Here is a 22,072-nt window from a genome sequence, read left to right on the forward strand (position 1 = left end):
GTTCATCTGTTGACAGAAAACATCAAGGCTAATTTTTCTCAGTTGAAGATGATCTCAGCCGGTTCTCTGCCCCCCCCCCCCCCCCCCAGTGATATCAGCCCAACGGGAAAATGAAGTTTTGAAATTTTTGAATGACTTCTATCCACGTTGATGATAGAAAGGCTTTCCCTCAATTTTGGTTTAAAGGGTAATTTTGAAACAAAATTCATTTTCCAAACCATTTTCATTGCCAGGCCCTTGCCATCTTTCCATGCTTCCGAAGTCACTACCTTCGCCCCAACAATAAGATAAATAAACCATAATCACTTTTGCAATATTTAATAAGCTCCTCTTGATACAGCATACATGATGCAAAGGCACATACACAAAAATCCTTCCTTATTCTTAGAGAGAGAGACCTGGAAAAGGATTGAGTTGTTAAAAACTGTTTGCATATAAGTACGATTTGTCTGAAGTAGCTGGAGACAGACTCATCAGATTTGGTGGAAACCAAGTAGCTCAGATTCCATCTACCAAGAGTGGCCGAGGGGAGGGAACCATAGAACCCTAAATCCAACCCCCCAGGATGGGGAGATAAAGATCAAAGTATCCAAAATCCAATCTACTAGAGCAGGGGAATGAGGCAGATTCATTTTAACATGTATTCCATCTGACATTTGGGTGTTGCCAAATCAGGAACACGTTTGAGGTTTACATCCATCACTGCCAAACACAGCCATTTACAGACAATGGAATTCAAAAAATGCTGGGAAATGCAACGTCTGTAACATCTCCTGGGTCCACTGTTGTATGATTTGAGAGCAATAATCCTCAACCCCTCTTCCTAACTGGTTGCCAATGTATGAAAATGAACCCGTTTCTTTTCATGATTATTGGCCCATGGTAACAAAAAGCTAAACTTTCATTACATTCCAAAGAGATACAGAGGATAATCCTTTTTAACATGCATTTTCAAGTTGGCAATGGGAGAAATGAGAGTGATGGGACACAGAATGAGCTCTGGCCTACAACTGGGCAGCACCAAATACACACGGGAGAGAGAAAATAATTTACGGCATTGCTATGCCAATTCTGCTTCATGAGCAAAGGTGCTGAACTACAGTAAAAGTATAGCCTTCAGTTGAGAACTGTCAGGAAATACCTTCTGTGCCACCTTCATCAGGATAAGATGGTTTTCAAGGTCAAAACATTTCAGAGTGAAAACAAGCTCTCACAGTCAACGTCCAAATGTCAGCAACAGTAATTCCACGGTATGTTTGCAGAAAACATGGGGTCAATAGACAGAAGCACAGGCAAGGTGACTGCCTAATTTCACATGTGAGTATACTATCATCGCAGGAATGGAATTCCAGAATTAAAACAGCGATAATAGCATATAGTTCATCTCGGCACTGGTGTAACATCTCGCTGTTTTTCTTCTCTCATTCCCACACTACCCAAAGAAAACAACCCTGCTAGCTGGGTCCTCGAGTGCAGCATTGAACTGAGATTAAATATATGAAGATCCAAGTGGAAGGGAAGACTCAACCTTCGTCAGCACTTGGGGCAATCCTTATGGCCACGGTGGGACAGCATTGGAAAAACCTGCGGCCTTCTCCCAGCCAGAGGCTGGGATAGAGGCTCCAGGAAGTTTTAGTGATAAGATTCATAAAATCCATTAAAATAAAATTAAAAATAAATAAATAGTACAATCACGTTAAGACCCATTGTTTTACCCTTTGGTTTGAATTAAACTGAAATGTTTGGGGTTTAAGAAAACATTTTTTTTCAATAATTGTTTCACACAAATTGAATACATAATATTTTGGCTTCAAATCTTTTGTAAATAAATGCCCTGAATAAATAATTTTAAGACTGAAGTGACAAGAGACCTGGTGTGGAAATGTACTGCAAACTTCTAGTAAATAAAAGCATCAATCTAAAATGTATGCATTGAAGCCATGGCAAAGTCCAGCAAATGCCAAAACCTTGTACTTCGCAAGTGATCCATGTTCAGCTGTAAATGAATGGCCTCTACTCTACCATGCGATTTAAATTCTGAGGAAAGACCCTAGGAACCACAATGTCAAAGATCATTTGCATGGTCTATCCACTTTACATGGCATGAAAAGTGGGAAGTCTGGAGGCCAAGTTAAATCTGGAGGACATCAGATATACTGACTAGGTGCATAATAGAAGGCAACCAGAGGGGAATGATTTTAAGATTTCAAAACCCAAATCAGAGGCATCATAAAATGTCTAGTTACCACATTCAAAAGGATGAGTCTGTACACTCAGCCTTCCTCCAACCCAACCAGTCTCAGCTCACTGTGACCCACCGTTCTTATTTAAAAAGCATAGTGGTACAAAATGTAGGTAGAAAATTACAAAAAAACTACCCACTTATTTTTGTGCTTTTCTTTTTTTTTGCAAAATTAAATTAATTTGAAATATTTAATCAATTTCGCCATAATATATCTTGAATGAAGTGACTAAATTTACAAGTTCAGTCTGCAAGGCAAAATGTCAAGTGGAGACAATCACGTTAATTTACTTAATCTGATGGTTGGATCAATCCAGAGCAACATTTTTTTCTGAATCAATCCTAGAATTATATATATTTTCATATAATTTAAAATGCTGATTTTGTGAAATGACAATTAAATAAAAAGCAAACACAGCAAGGAGAACTGTGCAGGTATGCAATATTAAAAGGCCCCACGATTGCTTACACAATTCAGTAAACCCTGTTGAGTGTACTTTATATCACAGTGACCAGAACATTAAAATTTACAGAAAAAGAGGTCTGACATGATTTCTGTTTTGGTTTCTCAAAGTACATCCGCTCTCTTATCCCGGACTTTGCTTCTTGCTTTGGTCCTTGCTTTGAATGCTGCAGAGTTGTACAGATGCTGTTTCAGGAAAGATGTAAATCAACAAATTACTCTTACTTTGGAACAACAGATGCAAATATATAAAAATTGTGATATCATAACCCATTATTATAGAATCCCTACAGTGCAGGAGGCCATTTGGCTCATCCCGTCTGCACCAACTCTCGGAAAGAGCACCCTACCTAGGCCCACTCCCCCGTCCTAACCCCACCTAACCGTTGGACACTAAAGGGCAATTTAGCATGGTCAATCCACCTAACCTGTTTAGCACACTGGGCTAAATCACTGGCTTTTAAAGTTTTAAAGCAGACCACGCGGGTTAGGTGGATTGGCCATGCTAAATTGCCCGTAGTGTCCTAATAAAAGTAAGGTTAAGGGGGGGGTTGTTGGGTTACGGGTATAGGGTGGATACGTGTGTTTGAGTAGGGCGATCATTGCTCGGCACAACATTGAGGGCCGAAGGGCCTGTTCTGTGCTGTACTGTTCTATGTTCTATGTAATTCAAACCACATCCCAATTATAAACCCCGAAAATTGGGTGCAGAGGGTAGTAATTTAAGATGGAGCTCTCAAATAATTTAGTGTACCCAATTATTTTTTTCCCCAAAGAAGGGGCAATTTAGCATGGCCAATACACCTAACCTGCACATCTTTGGGTTGTGCGGGTGAAACCCACAGACATGGGGAGAATGTGCAAACTTCACACGTTCAGTGACCCAGGACCGGGATTCGAACCAGGGTCCTCAGCGCCGCAGGCAGCAGTGCTATCCACTGTGCTGTCCCTCAACTGTTCAACAATGACTGCATCAGAGGCACCTCCATATGAGGAGTAAGAAAGGAGAGGAAGAACAGTCAGAAAATTACCCCATGGTTTTCTGCATGCAATTTTTAGTCAATGAGAAAATATTTTAAAATTCAAATCAAATTTCAAGGCCACCTGTTCAACTAGGTGTCCAGAATTCCCAATATGACTAGTTCTAGATCACAATGAATCCGTTCCTCAAGAGAAGGGAAATGTGACTCATTCAAAGAACAAAGAAAAGTACAGCACAGGAACAGGCCCTTTGGCCCTCCAAGCCTGCGCTAACCATGCGGCCCCTCTAAACTAAAATCTTCTATACTTCCGGGGAGCGTATCCCTCTATTCCCATCTTATTCATGTATTTGTCAAGATGCCCTTTAAATGTCACTATCGTCCCTGCTTCCACCACCTCCTCCGGCAGCGAGTTCCAGGTACCCAAAACTTGCCTCGTACATCTCCTCTAAACCTTGCCCCTCACTCCCTAAACCTATGCCCCCTAGTAATTGACCCCTCTGCCTTGGGAAAAAGTCTCTTGACTATCCACTCTGTCTATGCCCCTCATAATTTTGTAGACTTCCATCAGGTCGCCCCTCAACCTCCTTCATTCCAGTGAGAACAAACCAAGTTTATTCAACCTCTCCTCATAGCTAATGCCAGGCAACATCCTGGTAAATCTCTTCTGCACCCTCTCTAAAGCCTCCACATCCTTCTGCTAGTGTGGCGACCAGAATTGAACACTATACTCCAAGTGTGGCCGAACGAAGGTTCTATACAGCCGCAACATGACGGGCCAATTTTTTACTCAATGCCCCGGCCAATGAAGGCAAGCATGCCCTATGCCTTCTTGACTGCCGTCTCCACCTGTGGACCTGTACACCAAGATCTCTCTGACTGTCAATACTCTTGAGGGTTCTACCATTACAGGTATATTCCCTACCTGTATTAGACCTTCCAAAATGCATTATTTGTCCAGGTTAAACTCCATCTGCCATCTCGCCGCCCAAGTCTCCAAACGATCTAAATCCTGCTGTATCCTCTGACAATCCTCATCGCAATCCACAATTCCATCAACCTTTGTGTCGTCCGCAAAATTACTAATCAGACCAGTTACATTCTCCTCCAAATCATTGATATATAGTACGAACAGCAACGGTCACAGCACTGATCCCTGCAGAGCACCACTGGTCACAGCCCTCCAATCAGAAAAGCACCCTTCCATTGCTACTCTCTGCCTTCTATGACCTAGCCAGTTCTGTATCCATCTTGCCAGCTCACCTCTGATCCTGTGTCACTTCACCTTTTGTACCAGTCTGCCATGAGGGACCTTGTCAAAGGCCTTACTGAAGTCCATATAGACAACATCCATTGCTCTACCTGCATTAATCATCTTTGTGACCTCCTCGAAAAACTATCAAGTTAGTGAGACACGACCTCCCCTTCACAAAACCGTGCTGCCTCTCGCTAATACGATCCCTTGCTTCCAAACGGGAGTAGATCCTGTCTCGAAGAATTCTCTCCAGTAATTTCCCTACCACTGGCGTAAGGCTCACCGGCCTGTAGTTCCCTGGATTATCCTCGCTACCCATCTTAAACAAAGGAACAACTTTGGCTATTCTCCAGTCCTCTGGGACATCACCTGAAGACAGTGAGGATCCAAAGATTTCTGTCACAGCCTCAGCCATTTCCTCTCTTGCCTCCTTCAGTATTCTTGGGTAGATCCCATCAGGCCCTGGGGACTTATCCACCTTAATATTTTTCAAGACGCCCAACCCCTCGTCTTTTTGGATCTCAATGTGACCCAGGCTATCTACACACCCTTCTCCAGACTCAACATTCACCAATTCCTTCTCTTTGGTGAATACTGATGCAAAGTATTCATTTAGTGCCTTGCCCATTTCCTCTGGCTCCACACATAGATTCCCTCCCCTGTCCTTCAGTGGGCTACCCTCTTGCTTTTTATGTACCCTCTTGCTTTTTATTCACACTCATCCCATACCCTGCTTTGCAAGCCAGGCAAGAGGGAGATTCAGAATGAGAAGAAACAATACCATAAGCATTTCAAATAGGATACATACTACTTAATATATATGTAGGATATGTTATATTCCAAAAATTTAGCTGGAGATCCAAAGTGTTTACCTTTTCAAATCTTGAAATTTTATTGGCCCTGATAGCAGCAGCATCTAGCATTAGAGGAGCACCCAGTTCAAAGATATCCCGGAGCAATTCATTATGCTGTGGAAGCAGAACGTTAACCAAAGTTGAATGGTAGGTTGAAATCAGAATCACTTTCTGACAGGTTTTTAAAATAAATAATTGCCAGCACCATAGGCAGCAGTGCTAACCACTCTGACATGTTAACAAACTGTGAACAGGTTTAATGAGCAGTGCAATTTTACATATTATCTTTACATATTGTTTTAGCAGTTTACAAGCTTTAGGATCACCTTGGAGAATACCACTGTGGTCTCTGGTCGCAAGTTTTACGGTGGAAAAGCTTTTTTTTTTGAAGACAAGACAAAGTTTGTGATTTCTCGCCATCAGGAAAACCCCCCTGTTCCTGACAAAAACAAAGCTTCTTAACTATTGCTGCTTATGGCAGCCTGTTCATTGGCACCAGTGTCAGAGGCCCGAGAGAAGACTTCATACACACACAAGTCTCAACAAACAAAATGTTGGTAGCATTCTCCCCACAATGTCAGACTGATATGGTACTGAATCAGGCAGAGTAGAAAAGGTCTTGTATCTGACCTGGTCTACGCCAAGTCAGATGATGGGTGGAACAGTGATTAGCAAGATTGCCTCAGTGCCAAGACCCAGGTCCAATTCCAGCGTTGGGTGACTGCCGGTGTGGTGCTTGCACATTCTCCCAGTGTCTGCGTGGGTTTCCTCCGGGTGTTCCGGTTTCCTCCCACAATCCAAAGATGTGCAGGCTAAGTGGATTAGCCATGATCAATGTATGGGGCTACGGGGATAGGGGTCTAGGGAGGGTGCTCTTTCGGAGGGTAGGTGTAGACTCAATGGGCCAAATGGCTTCCTTCTGCATTGTCGGAATTCTATACCAGATAGGGCAGCAGAGGAGTTAAAATTTATACAAAAGGGGAGATAAGTCTTTGGGAATTCTCTTCCGCAAAGAGCAGTGGAGGCTGGATCATTGAATATATTCAAGGCTCAGTTGAACAGATTTTGATTGGAAAGGAGCCAAGAGTTATTGGGGGGATAGGCAAGAAAGTGCAAGATCTTATGGAATGGCCGAGCAGGCTTGATGGACCAAATGGCCTACACCGGCTCCTATTTCTAATGACATTATGTACTGCTCTGTGTGAACTGCAGCCTTTAAGACTCTTGGCAGAAGGGAAGAAAAGTTAGTGTACTCCTGTTTAGAATTCTTGAAACTGCACATATATCCCTGTCAAAATCCCAAGTTATTAGTGAGTTGTTTCAAACAAGTCATTCTTAATTTGTTCTGCGTGGTTTTTTTTTTTACCTGCAGATGGTGTCTGACACCTGATCCAAGAATCTCTTTGAAGGCATCATAGACCCTTCTTCTGACCCAAGTATCAATGTAAAGGCACTCAATCCCAAACTTGATTGTTTCCTCCGGACACTCTTTATCCTATGAAAAAAATAGAAACTGGTCATCTATAAATTCCTTTTGTTTCCATACTAAAGCACCATCAATGCAGCACATGAATCAGGTTTACATATGCTCAATTGTCCTATCCTGCAACAGCTGGCTTGCAATAATCTACCCCTTTAAAAGAGCAAATATCAAGACCTTTTCTAAAATTAAAACACTTGTTGGGATAAACTGTTTTTGTGGCAGGTTACCAATTATTTAACAAGCCTGTTAACATCATTTAAAGTACTTGGCATTGCTTCTTCAGTGCTAAAAAGCTCAACATAGCTGCATGAAACAGAAACACACTGCAATTATTCAGTAGTGTTTAATATACATTCTGACTATACAATATACAAATGTGAGGCAATGCATTTTGAAAGGTCTACTACAGGTGGGAAATGCACAGTAAATGGCAGAACCCTTAAGAGTATTGACAGGCTGAGGGATCTGCGTGTACAGGTCCACAGGTCACTGAAAGTGGCAACACAGGTGGAGACGCTAGTCAGGAAGGCATATGGCGGGCAGCACGGTGACCCAGCGGTTAGCACTGCTGCCTACGACTCGGGTTCGATCCCAGCCCCAGGCCAGTGTCGGTGTGGAGTTTGCATATTCTTCCCGTGGGTTTCATCCCCACAACCCAAACATGTGCAGGTTAGGTGGATTGGCCACACTAAAATTGTCCATTATTGAAAAAAAATAACAATTGGGTACTCCGAAATATATTTTTTTGAAATAAAAAAGGCATACAGCATGCTTGCCTTTGTCGGACGGAGTAAGTCATGCTGTAGCTATATAGAACCTTAGTTAGGCCACACTAATATTTTGTTCAATTCTGGTCACCACAGTACCAGAAAGATGTGGAGCCTCTGGAGAGGGTAGAGAAGAGGCTTACCAGGATGTTGTCTGGTATAAAGGACATTAACTACGAGGAGAGGTTGGATAAACTTGATTTGTTCTCACTTGAGCGACAGAGGTTGACGGGAGACCTGAAAGAAGTCTACAAAATTATGAAGGGCACGGATAGAGTGGATAGTCAGAAGCTTTTTCCCCAGGGTGGAAGAGTCAATTACTAGAGGACATAGATTTAAAGTGCGAAGGGTAAAGTTTAGAGATGTGCGAGGGAAGTGTTTTTTTAACAGAGGGTAATGGGTGCCTGGAACTCACTGCTGGAGGAGGTGGAAGCAGGTACGATAGTGACGTGTAAGGGGCGTCTTGACAAATACATGAATAGGATGGGAACAAGAGGGATATGGGCCCAGAAGTGTAAAAGATTTTACATTAGACGGGCAGCATGGTCGGCGCAGCATGGAGGGCCCACGGGCTTGTTCTTGTGTTGTACTTTTCTTTGTTCTTTGACTTCTCCTGGGTTCATAAATCAAATGTTGCTTCATATAGTATGCAGTAATAACCATTTCACACATCATCCAATTTGGCTGAGTGATTATGTCATTTAGTGACATTAGTATGTGAATATTCCTCAAATAATTTCTCATGAGCAATGGAAAGTTCCAAGTTTTTCCATTTGGCTACACAGCTCAGTCAGTTTTTCTAGTCACTCATCACTCCAAATTATATTTTATATTCAAGAAACAAATAAATCCTCAGTTAGCTATGCACATTGTTAAGTGTTCAACACCAAAAAATGAATCAGCTTGTTCAAGTCTATTTGAATGTGTATGCTCAATAAAACTTTACACAACTGATCAAACAGGCATCCAAATTCATGATGACTAAACATCTTTGGGCTTTTTAAAAACACGCTCCTTAAGACATTGGATCTACACAGTAGGACTCCTTTTCAGGACTGTTATCATCAATTCAGGTACAGGACAATCAGATCTGAATTAAATATCTGTATCGCTCAACAGTGAATTCATTTGCAGCATAGTTCAATTTATTGCCTCTGAAAAAGTCTATTTAGTTTTAGAACATCGAACATAGAACAGTACAGCACAGAACAGGCCCTTCGGCCCTCAATGTTGTGCCGAGCCATGATCACCCCACTCAAACCCACATATCCACCCTATACCCGCAACCCAACAACCCCCCCCCCCCCCTAACCTTACATTTATTAGGACACTACGGGCAATTTAGCATGGCCAATCCACCTAACCCGCACATCTTTGGACTGTGGGAGGAAACCGGAGCACCCGGAGGAAACCCACGCACACAGGGGGAGGACGTGCAGACTCCACACAGACAGTGACCCAGCCGGGAATCGAACCTGGGACCCTGGAGCTGTGAAGCATTTATGCTAACCACCATGCTACCCCCAAATTTTGTGCTAAAGAAATTCGCCAAACTGAGTTCAAACAAGCTACGGCAAGTCAACCAAGCACAATATCATGACTGCCCTCAGCCCCCGCCCCAACACCTCCCGATGGATCTAATGCCCTCTCCAAAAACCACCGACACATAGAAAAATACACCAGTTTACAGCACAGGAGGAAGCCATTTAGCACAATAAGAGCTAATCGGGTTCACGAGATGCGAGCATGGGAGCAGCTGTACTTCGCGAGTCCTGTAATATGGTCGACATCCTGTCTCCCCCCCCCCCGTCATGGTTGGGGCGCTTTCTTGTTTGAATGAGCAGCCTGTTCTACTCTTCATTAATGGGTGATGGGTGGCACTGGGGGAATAGGGACCCATAGTGGGGACCTGACCCGTCTTCATTCAAGAGTGGGACGTAGGTACTGAGTTCCGAAATTGGGACTGCGAGGACCGTGAGCATTTGACATAGGAAATGGGGAGGTATTGGAGGCTTTGATGGGCTTAAAAATCAACAAATTGTCAGGCCGAGATGAATTGCATTCCAGGCTGCTGTGGGAGTGAGGCAGGACATTGCAGGGGCTCGAATGCAAGTTTTCAATTCCTCACTGGCCATGGAAGAGTGCCAGAGGACTGGAAAACAGCTAATATTGCTCCACTTTTCAGACTGGTGAGTCTCACCGTCAGTGGTAGGGAAACTATTGGAGAAAATTCTGAAGGAGAGAATTAATCTCCACTTGGAAAAGCATGGGTTGATTAGAGGTAGTCAGCATGGCTTTGTGAGAGGGAGGTCAAATTTGATATAAGTTTTTGATAAAGTGAACGAGTGCGTGGATGAAGAAAGTGCAGTTGATGTAGTTTATGTGGATTTTAGCAAAGCCTCTGACAAGGCTCCACATGGGGGACTGATTGAGAAGGTTGAAGCACATGGAATTCAAGGAAACTTGTCGAGATGGATCCAAAACTGGCTTAGTAATAGGACACAAAGGGTGGTGGTAGGTTGTTTGGGAGGCCAGTGTCCAGGAACATTTGGGGGGGGTTGGTTCAGATCGGCAGAGCAGTGGCATACGGTATTTAATCCTGATAAGTGAGGTGATACATTTTGGAACAGGGCAAGGGAGTGTATAATGAATGGCGGGACACTAAGAAGCTCAGAAGAACAGATGGATCTTGGGGTACTTGTTCACAGATCCCTGAAGACAGCAGAGCAGGTGAATAGGGCAGTTAAGAAGTCATATGGAACACTTGCCTTCATCAGTCATGGCATAGAATATAAGAGCAAGGAGATTATGTTGGAGCTATACAGAACTTTGGTTAGGCCAGAGCTGGAGTACTGTGTGCAGTTCTGGTCACCTCTCTATAGGAAGGTGATTGCACTGGAGGGGGTACAGGAGGTTCAGCAGGATGTTGCCTGGGATGGCACATCTGAACTATAAGGAGAAAAGCCTGAGGGGGGGATATGATTGTGGTGCACAAGGTTATGAGGGGTTAGGTCAGGGTAAATAGGAAGCAGCTGTTCCCTTGGTTGAGGGGGTCAATCACAAGTGACATAACCTTAGGGTAAAGGGCAGGGCTGTAGTGTTTTGTACAGCTTGAGAATAATTTCTCTGTTTCGTCTCTCTCTTTCATAGGAACAGGCAGAAAGTATTCATTAAGAACTATAGAACATAGAACAGTACAGCACAGAACAGGCCCTTCGGCCCTCAATGTTGTGCCGAGCCATGATCACCCTACTCAAACCCACGTATCCACCCTATACCTGTAACCCAACAACCCCCCCCCCATTAACCTTACTTTTTTTAGGACACTACGGGCAATTTATCATGGCCAATCCACCTAACCCGCACATCTTTGGACTGTGGGAGGAAACCGGAGCACCCGGAGGAAACCCACGCACACAGGGGGAGGACGTGCAGACTCCACACTATGCCCATGTCTTTTGCCTCCACACAAAATTAGCGTTTTGATCTAATTGGCCCTTAACCTTCCTTAGTTACCCTCTTGCTTGGATAAAGATACCATCTTTGGATATTCCCTGAATTTACTTGCCAATTTTTTTTAAAGCCACTCTGCTTTCCCAATTTCCTTTATAATTTCATCCATGCATGTTCTATAGTATTGAGTTCTTGTCATCTAACATGCTTCCTTTATTTGTATTATTCTACTCTGTAGCCCTTTAACATTCAGGCAGGTCCAGATTGGTCTTTATCCATGTGAGAAGATATTTGTTCTGAACCCACTTAGCTCCTTGAATGTCTTCCATTACTCTCGACACTGGTTTACCTTCATGTCGTTGTTTCCAGACCACTTGCCAAACCATATCTCAACTTAGTAAACCTGATTTTTCCCTAACTTGAAGGTCACTATGCTGCTTTATTGCAGATTTCGGGTAACATTAATTTACAAGCGTTGTATGGGGTCACATTGGAAAATAATAAGGGAACAGTGACATAGACGGAGATTGTCAACAACAATCATCCCCCCCCCCCCCCCCCCCCCCCCCCGGACCCATCCGGATCACAAACTCACCCCCCCAGCAACCCCACTACCTCCACCAGCACCCGGGGCCCTGCCAGATGCGACCCCGGAAATGTAAACAGCGCCCTGGACCTCGCTAGCGCCCTGGACTCCACCAGTGCCCTGGACCCCGCCAGATGCAACCACCTACCTTCCACAAGGGCGGACGTCTCCCATCGGATCCCAGGATCATCCAGCAGCAGCCGCCGACCGAGAAAGCGAGGGAAACGCAGCGGTCTGCAGGTTAGACTGAAGGAACGCGGTTTCAAGACCCCTCTCCCCAGCATACTCCTGGCAAACGTCCAAGCGATTGAAAACAAGCTGGATGAACTTAACGCCAGACTTACCTCTCAGAGGGAAGTAAGAGACTGCTGTGTGCTCTGTTTCACAGAGACATGGCTCACCCCCGCCTCACCGGACTGTGCCATACAACCTGAAGGCTTCTCTATTCACCGGGCGGACCGCACGGCATCTTCAGGCAAAGAGAAGGGTGGAGGGGTTTGCCTCCTCATCAACTCCTCCTGGTGCTTGGATGTGGTGACCCTGGCGACCTACTGCTCCCCAGACCTGGAATACTTGACCGTAAAGTGCCGCCCATACTATCTTCCACGTGAGTTCACTTCAGCCATTATCACAGCGGTCTACATCCCACCCCAGGCAGAAGTGAGGAAGGCGCTGGATGAACTGTACACAGTCATAAACAACTATGAAACAGAACACCCGGAGGCCCTGTTCATTGTGGCCGGAGACTTCAACAAAGCCAACCTCAAGAGTGTACTGCCAAAATTCCACCAGCACATCTCCTGTACCACCAGGGGCGACAACACTCTTGACCACTGCTACTCAAATATCAAGGGCGCCTACCGCTCCATCCCCCGACCGCACTTTGGGAAATCAGACCATAAGACTGTGCTCCTTCTCCCGGCTTACAAGCAGAAACTCAAGCGGGAGAATCCAGCTAAGAAGGTTGTGCAGTGCTGGTCCGAGGAGACAGAAGAGCTCTTACGTGACTGTTTGGAGACAGTGGGCTGGTCCATATTTAAGAACTCAGCGACTAACTTAAATGAGTATGTCACCACCGTCACAGACTTCATCAGCAAATGTGTGGACGACTGTGTGCCAAAGAAAGCAGTACGTACGTTCCCCAACCGGAAACCATGGCTCAACCGCGAGATTGACTCCCTACTGAAGGACAGATCTGAGGCGTTCAAGGCAGACGACCTATACAAGAAATCCAGGTACGACCTCCGCAAAGCCATCCGAGATGCCAAGAAAGAATATCAAACTAAGCTAGAGTCACAGACAGACTCTTGGCGGTTGTGGCAAGGACTAAGCAACATAACGGGCTACAAAGCGAAGCCGAGCAGTATCTCTGGCAGCAGTGCACCCCTCCCCGATGAACTTAATGCATTCTATGCTCGGTTTGAGCAGGTAACCAACAATCCGCTATCGAGTGCCCCAGCAACCCATAATTCACCCATACCCACCATCACAGTTTCTGAAGTCAGATCGGCCTTCCTGAAAGTGAACCCACGGAAGGCGATGGGCCCGGACGGGATCCCTGGTCGTGCACTCAGAGCCTGCGCGGACCAGCTGGCAGAGGTTTTCACAGACATCTTTAACCTATCCCTGCTCCACTCAGAGGTCCCCACCTGCTTCAAGAAGACCACCATCATACCGGTACCAAAGAAGAACCAGGCAACGTGCCTCAATGACTACCGCCCGGTGGCCCTGACGTCAGTTGTAATGAAGTGCTTCGAGAGGCTGATCATGAAGCGCATCACCTCCATACTCCCGGAACGCCTTGACCCACTTCAATTCGCATACCGTCGCAACCGGTCCACATCAGACGCCATTTCCCTGGCCCTACACTCATCCCTAGAGCATCTCGAAAACAAGGACTCCTACATCAGACTCCTATTTATTGACTACAGCTCCGCCTTCCAACACCATAATCCCAGCCAACCTCATATCAAAGCTCCAAGACCTAGGACTTGGCTCTCCACTCTGCAACTGGATCCTTGACTTTCTGACCAACAGACCACAGTCAGTAAGAATGAACACCAACACCTCCTCCACAATAGTCCTCAATACCGGTGCCCCGCAAGGCTGCGTACTTAGCCCCCTACTCTACTCCCTGTACACACACGACTGCATGGCAAAACTTGGTTCCAACTCCATCTACAAGTTTGCTGACGACACGACCATAGTGGGCCGGATCTCGAATAACGACGAGTCCGAATACAGGAGGGAGATTGAGAACCTAGTGGAGTGGTGCAGCGACAACAATCTCTCCCTTAATGCCAGCAAAACTAAAGAGCTGGTCATCAACTTCAGGAAGCAAAGTACTGTACACACCCCTGTCAGCATCAACGGAGCCGAGGTAGAGATGGTGAGCAGTTTCAAATTCCTAGGGGTGCACATCACCAGAAATCTATCCTGGTCCACTCATGTCGACACTATCACCAAGAAAGCACAACAGCGCCTTTACTTCCTCAGGAAACTAAGGAAATTTGGCATGTCCACATTAACCCTTACCAACTTTTACAGATGCACTATAGAGAGCATCCTATCGGGCTGCATCACAGCCTGGTATGGCAACTGCTCGGCCCAGGACCGCAAGGAACTTCAGAGAGTCGTGAATACCGCCCAGTCCATCACACGAACCTGCCTCCCATCCATTGATTCCATCTACACCTCCCGCTGCCGGGGGAAAGCAGGCAGCATAATCAAGGATCCCTCCCACCCGGCTTACTCACTTTTCCAACTTCTTCCATCGGGCAGGAGATTCAGAAGTCTGAGAACACGGACGAACAGACTCAAAAACAGCTTCTTCCCCACTGTCACCAGACTCCTAAATGACCCTCCTATGGACTGACCTCATTAACACTACACCCATGTCTGCTTCATCCAATGCCAATGCTTATGTAGTACATTGTATATATTGTGTTGCCCTATTATGTATTCTCATGTATTTTCTTGAATTCTGTTTAATTCCCTTTTCTTCCCATGTACTGAATGATCTGTTGAGCTGCTTGCAGAAAAATACTTTTCACTGTACCTCGGTACACGTGACAATAAACAAATCCAATCCAATCCAATCCAAACCCCCCCCATCTGCAGGGATCAAAGGTTACGGGGTGCAGGCAGGGATGTAGAGTTAAAGGCACATTCAGATCAGTTGTGGAGTGGCAGAATAAGCTCGGGGGACCAGCTGCCCCCCCCCCTCCTATTTCCCATGTTCTCATCATTAACAGCAAATTCAGCTCAAACACCAGCAGCTTTGAGCCAATTCTGCAAAAGGATGACCAAACCTACCTGCTGATTTCCATTTCCTTTCTTGTCAGCTACAGTCTATCTCCAGAGTGTATTGAAAGCTAGCTACCGAGCTACATCTTGCTTCATTCCAATACGAGTAATCGAAACCGAATAACCAGCCATCCAAAGTTGATTTTTGTGTCAATAAGATGCTTCGAGCGGCTAGTCTGGGAGGCACAGCTACTTTAATAACAGACTGCAACCCCTAAAACACATATACAAGAAGTATACTTATGCCAGCCAGTATTGTCTGACATTGGCAAGTTATGGCATATTATTCTAGCTAAATTATGTAATGATTAATGGTGTGATAACGCATGCTGTAAATAATTAGCACCAGGATTTTGTTAGTGATCAGCCACCCTGATGCATTCATTGTTTAATAATCAACGATATCACCATGACTGGTTTTTATTTGTATGTATTTCATGCAGACAACCAAATTATAACCATTTCTCAGAATACAGTTCGAGCATTTTAAAGTGTTTTTTTCTTGAAACAGTTAAGTTATACAGTTCAGAAAGAAACAGGTTTATATTTAGTTTATCTCAGGCACATCAGCATCATGCATGATGCTTATAGAGCATACATGCTGGCTGGAGTAATCAGTTGGTCTAAAACTGTGCTGTGGACTTGATGAAATGCAGGTACTGTGTTTTGCTGGTGAATCTGGCAACCATACTAGCTTACACAGCTCATGACCACAATGAGTTGAACAACCAGTCTACTGTTGATGACTGAGGGAAAAATAGTGGCCAAGACACTATAAATAGTGCCCTGGGATATTTAACGTTCAGCAACATAGAGCTACGGCTTAACACTAGGTCTGTGGGCTGGCACTAACGATGTAGTTCTCATTTAGTACTGGTCATATTTATATTAAGTGCTCACGACAAATTGCAGTGCACTTGCAGCATCTAATGGAGCACAGAACTGAATTACGTAGTAGCTTTGTATCCGAAATCACTAGGTAGCTTTAGCTTGGGCCACCCATTAGGCAAGCTCAAGCCTCCTAATGCCCTTAAGGAAGACCTAACGTGCATGATGGTATGGGACACACCAATTTACTGCCGCTGGATTGCAAGTACAATTTCCATTTGGACCCACCACAATCCTCTAACTCAGGAAAGCACTAACAACTGACACTATGGTCTGAATCTTGACTCCTAAAAACAGATTAAGTCAAAGATTAAAATTCAAAAATATTGGAAACTAAAACCCAGCCCACTTCTTCCAATTTTAACAGAGGTGGGGGCAAAGGGTGGGCAACCAATTTGTTTATGGAAATAACTTGTTCACTTAATTATCATAAAATTGAAGACAGGCAGCCTCATTAAGAGTAATTCTATTTTTAATTAATCTCAGCTGGGTGTCCCAGCCCTCAGGACTGAGGGTGAAAGGAAGCAAGAAGGGTTCTGTGTCCTCATGGTGTCTTTACAACACAGCTGGTGACCTGGGAGAAGCAGATCATTTGGGAAATCAGTTGTTTCAGATTTCTTGGTGGCAAAGGAATGCCTCCTGCTCAGGATGTGCCTTCAGGCTAAAATAGTTTTCACAGCCCAGAACATGAAGGCATCAGGTCGAGTATTTAAACAATATATGAGAAGACTTGTGGAATTAAAAAAAAAACTTTATACACATCATTTTACTGCATTATATCGTACAACGCTAATTCCTCCCCATCAGATTTTACTGAAGCTTCAACTGTGTCTCTCAAATAATCTGTGCAACTGCATTAATAAGTTTTGATATGAGTATCTTGAAGTTGAGAAGTCTAAGCTTCGACTAGTTTTTGTTAATTTTGTGGTGCTGCTGCATCACGACACCGATGTATTGCACTCCTTCTTGATCGTTATAAAGCATTGAACCTATCTTTCTGTCTTCAAGCCAGCGTGAACATAACATACCTCAATGAAATGCATGACATCTCGGAAAATGGAGCGCTGTTTCCGCCGATCATTTTTTGCCCTGTATTTGTTACTGTCGGTCGCCAATGCCTTCAACTTTTCACAAAGTTGATCAGTGTTATCATACAAAAACTCCTTTGAAATAAAACAGTGAGACATACAAGGTCAGGTAACAGAATCAATATACAACAAAAGAAAAACTGCTAATTCTTTCACAGCAAAGCAAAATGGGTTTATGTATATGTCCATTGAGATTCCATTTTGAAGGAGTAGATGGTTGCTGAGAACTGTGTGTGTTAACAGGACTCAACACTACCTGGATCAGTTCTTACCAGATTCAGGTGCAGTTCTCAGATTCACCCAACACATTTATCACAGAGAGAAGCACTCCGACAATACATCAATGTGATAAATTGAAGCTGCAGTCTAATTGCTAGTTTACACAACCAGCACGGTAATGACCGTCCAGTTCAGTTTTTTCAATTAGCTTTAAATAAGAATTATGATCACATGTGCACATGGAGCACTGAACCTGGGAACTTCCAAACAGCACCAAGCCAGACAGAACGTTTGTCTCCAAGGTTTCAAAAGGGAGTTATCATGAAACCCATTTACATTTGGCTGCACTGCAAATTTTTTTTTGGCCATTCAAATCCAGCAGTGCAATCCAGGTCTCACTTAATAAAAATCTGTTGAAAGAGCAAACACTCATTGAATCCGTGAACACAAGCAAAGATGGTATAAGAAAGCCTGTTTTTAACACAAAGCTCCTCTGTGTACTCAATTCAATAAGCACCTGTAGGACAAACACGACGTCTGGTTAATGTTCCAGTGACATCAACCATGAGGACATTTCCCGTTTGATTACTTACATATTAAACCAATACCAAAGGAATGTCAGGTCATTATTTTTGACTTAAATTAATGGCAGGAAAATAAATAGACTAAAAACTCGATCACAAACATTTGACTTCAATTCGCCCAAGAGGTAGGTTTGTCAATCTAAGTTGGGGAGAGGGATAAGAAAGCCGACAGGAAAAACTCCAGAATCTTTGAATATTTAATACATTTCTGCACAAATAAATAGTAAATTCTGAAGCGATAGTGTAATTTCTCTTCAGGAAAGTGCACAAAACAAAGTGCTTCTTACTTGATCACTCTTGCGTGCCAATTCAAACAGAAGTGCTATCGCTTCCCCAGCTGCTATTCGCAAGGTCACATTGTCACTGCACAGGAGGCCAGGTAATTTGGGCAGATGACTGGAAAATATAGTTAACAATTCATTAGTAGAACCATATCTGTCAGATCAACATTCCATTTAACATAACCTTTCCCTTTAATGAAATCTGCTTTTCTTTGCACATACAGCTTATCTAGAGCCACAATGAACAGTACCATAGGAGTAACAGGACACAAGTTCAGACTCAACAGGACAATGTTCTAATTTCAGCTGTCTCAACAGTTTGAGGTAACCAGTTGAGGTTATGCATCTTTTCATGGAGGTTGGGGATCAGATGAGAGCAAGCAGATAGATCAAGATAAACACTTTAATTTCAAGTTTCTGAAGTGACGGGAGGTTGTTCCACCTTTTCTTTCCCAAGGTCACCAATCCCCTAACCCGCAAGATATTCTCGGTGAACCAAGTTCCTCATATCAGTGCCCGATGATTACCAAAATTATGCTGACTCACCCTTCCTCCCGCACTTTCTAATGACTGGCTGTACTGCAACATTGGTAGAGAGGAGTTAAACAGTAACAAGTTGTCCAGAAACTGAAATGGGAGCATATTTGACAAGAATTCAATTAAAAGTACTGAATAGTTGCGTGTCTGTAGGATATGTCGTTTGGATCTTTTCCCAATGTAAGGCATGTATAAAGCTGCAATGAACAAACCAAATTCTGATGTTTATTAAAGTGCAGGCATCTTCATTAATTTTGGTTCATTAACTATGGATAGGAGCTTGACTTGCACTGAAATGACCGTATTTCCCCCAAAATAAAATATGAAAGAATCATGGAATTCCTAGTGCAGAAGCAGGCCATTCGGCCCATCGCGTCTGCACCAACCCTCTGAAAGAGCACTCTACCTAGGTCCACTCCCCTATCCTTGTAACCCTGTGCATTGATCGTGGCCAATCCATATAACCTGTACATCTTTGGGCTGTGGGAGGAAACTGGAGCACCCAGAGGAAACCCATGCAGCCATGGGGAAAACGTGCAAACTCCACACAGACCCAAGGCCAGAATTGAACCCAGGTCCTTGTCGCTGTGAGGCAGCAGTGTAACCACTGTTATTTATTCTCTGTGCCATTTAAGCGACCCGCAAGACCTGGTGATTCATTTAATAGCATTTTCCAACCATCAAGATCCTAATGTCACAGAATGGCATTTCCCCTTTTAAAACGAGTTGTATTACAGATCAATCTTCAGGCATTTAACTTGGCTTTACCATAAATGGGAACCAAAATAAAATGCAACCACAAACAACAGACTTTTGTCAGTAATCATTCTCACTTACTTTTCCAAGAACTTTTGAATTCTGGAGGGTGGGCAGATAGTAACTAGTAAGGACCAGGACTGGAGAGTGTTGCAGTGAAGAGCTTGAGTCTGGGAATTATGGGAGGGGACTGATCCATCACCCTTTATGTATGAAGCACTAAAGACACTCTCCAAACAGGTCAGGCAAGATACAAGGTCCTGAAATAGATAAATACACATGCATAAGAACATATGAACACACAAAGTAAGAGTATGAGTAGGGCACTCTGCCCCTGGAGCCTGCTCCGCCATTCAAGTAGATCATTGCTGGTTTGATTGCAACTTCACCCCACATCCCTGCTTAGACCCGTAACCTTTCAGCCGTTTGTTAATAAAGAATCTATCCAACTAGCAGCACGGTGGTGCAGTGGTTAGCCCTGCAGCCTCATGGCACTGAGGTCCCAGGTTCAATCCCGGCTCTGGGTCACTGTCCATGTGGAGTTTGCACATTCTCCCAGTGTTTGCGTGGGTTTCGCCCCCACAACCCAAAGATGTGCAGGGTAGGTGGATTGGCCATGCTAAATTGCCCCTTAATTGGGAAAAAATGAATTGGGTACTCTAAATTTATAAAAAAGAATCTATCCAACTCAGCCATATAAATATCCAAAGTCTCTGCTTCCACTGCCTATTCAGGAAGAGAGTTCTAGAGACTCAACCCTCAGAGAAAGATTTCTCCTCATCTGTCTTTAATGAGTGATTCCTTAGTTCTAGATTTGGCAATAAGAGGAAATATCCTCCCCACATCCACCCAGTCCAGAACCCTCGGGGTGGACTCAAATGCCCATGGGCGGAATTCTCGTGGCGTGGGAGAATCGTGGGAGGGCCCCCTGGCGACCCCAGCAATTCTCACCCCGCTCGGAAAAATCGGCGCTTGCCGTTTTTCATGGCGAACAGCGATTCTCCGAGCCCGATGGGCAGAGCGGCCGGCCCTTCACGCCCGTTTCACCACGGCAGCAACCACACCTGGTCGCTGCATTCGTGAAACAGGTGCCAGATGCCCGTTTGGGGCATCTAGGGGCCCAATTGGCACGGGAGCACCACGACTGTGCTCGGGAGGGTACAGGCCCACGATCGGTGCCCACCGATCGTCGAGCCAGCGTCCAAAACAGACGCACTCTTTCCCCTCTGCCGCCCGGCAAGATCAAGCTGCCACGTCTTGCCGGGCGGCTGAGGAGAAAGACGGCCACCGTGCATGCGCGGTTCGCGCCGTCTGCGCGATGAAGTCATCCGCGCATGCGTGGGTTGGAACCGGCAACCCGCGCATGCACAGATGACCTCACAAATGCGCCGTTTTGCGCGTCATTTCCGGCGCGACAAGGCCGCGGCCGGGAAAGACGAAGGCCCGCTCCTAGCCCCCCGGGTGGGGGTGAATTAGGTGCGGGGAGCGGGCCCCGAGGCCGTCGTGAACCTCTGCCAATTTCACGACGGCCATCCCGATTTTTAATCGGGAGCGGAGAATACCGCCCTATATGTTTCAATCAAGTCACCATTGCTCTTATATCCACAACACATGAGTACTTCAATTCCAATAAATTGGTTAAACATAATTTCCCTTCACAAAACCAAATTGACTCTGCAAGATTGGCATGAATTTTTCTAAATGGCCCTGCGATAACATCTTTAATCATGGCTTGTAACATTTTTCCCGACGAAAAATATTAGGGTAACTCACCCTAAGGGAGGAGGCAGTGGCATAGAACATACAGTGCAGGAGGCCATTTGGCCCATCGAGTCTGCACCGACCCATTTAAGCCTTCACTTCCACCCTATCCTGGTAACCCAATGACCCCCTCCTAACCTTTTTGGACACTAAGGGCAATTTAGCCTGGCCAATCCACCTAACCTGCACGTCTTTGGACTGTAATGGAGTAAAATGGGCCTTTACTCTCTGGAATTTAGATGAGGCTATCTCATCAAAACATAAAAGCTTGAGAGCTTCCCCTATAGATGCCGAGAGGTTGTTATCCTCGCTGGAGAATCTATGACTAGGCTAAACAGTCTCAGGATGCAGTGTCAACCATTAAGGGCTGAGATGAGGAGAAATATGTTCAGTGAAAGGGTAGTGAATTTTTGGCACTCTCGACCCCAGATGCTTATCCAAGGTTAAGAGCTATAGATATTTGGACTGTAAGCAAATTGAGGGACATGGAGATTGGGCAGGAAAGTGGATGAGTTTAATGGTCAGCCACAATCCTACTGAATGGTGGAGCAGGTTCGAAGGGTGTGTTG

The 22,072-nt window shown here is 44.7% G+C and overlaps 1 protein-coding gene across 1 annotated transcript in view; it reads right to left on the minus strand.

Moving 5' to 3' along the window:
* Nucleotides 1–302: 302 nt before the first annotated feature.
* Nucleotides 303–22,072, minus strand: part of LOC119973866 (interferon-related developmental regulator 2-like) — a 40,331-nt gene continuing 18,561 nt past the window's right edge. Inside the window, 6 exon segments of the mRNA XM_038812373.1 lie at nt 303–2,891; nt 5,813–5,908; nt 7,161–7,289; nt 17,306–17,440; nt 18,456–18,564; nt 19,824–20,002. Coding sequence (XP_038668301.1) covers nt 2,811–2,891; nt 5,813–5,908; nt 7,161–7,289; nt 17,306–17,440; nt 18,456–18,564; nt 19,824–20,002 — 729 coding nt within the window. The 3' untranslated portion in view covers nt 303–2,810.

This window comes from Scyliorhinus canicula, chromosome 11 (assembly GCF_902713615.1).
Source record: "Scyliorhinus canicula chromosome 11, sScyCan1.1, whole genome shotgun sequence".
Taxonomy (NCBI): domain Eukaryota; kingdom Metazoa; phylum Chordata; class Chondrichthyes; order Carcharhiniformes; family Scyliorhinidae; genus Scyliorhinus; species Scyliorhinus canicula.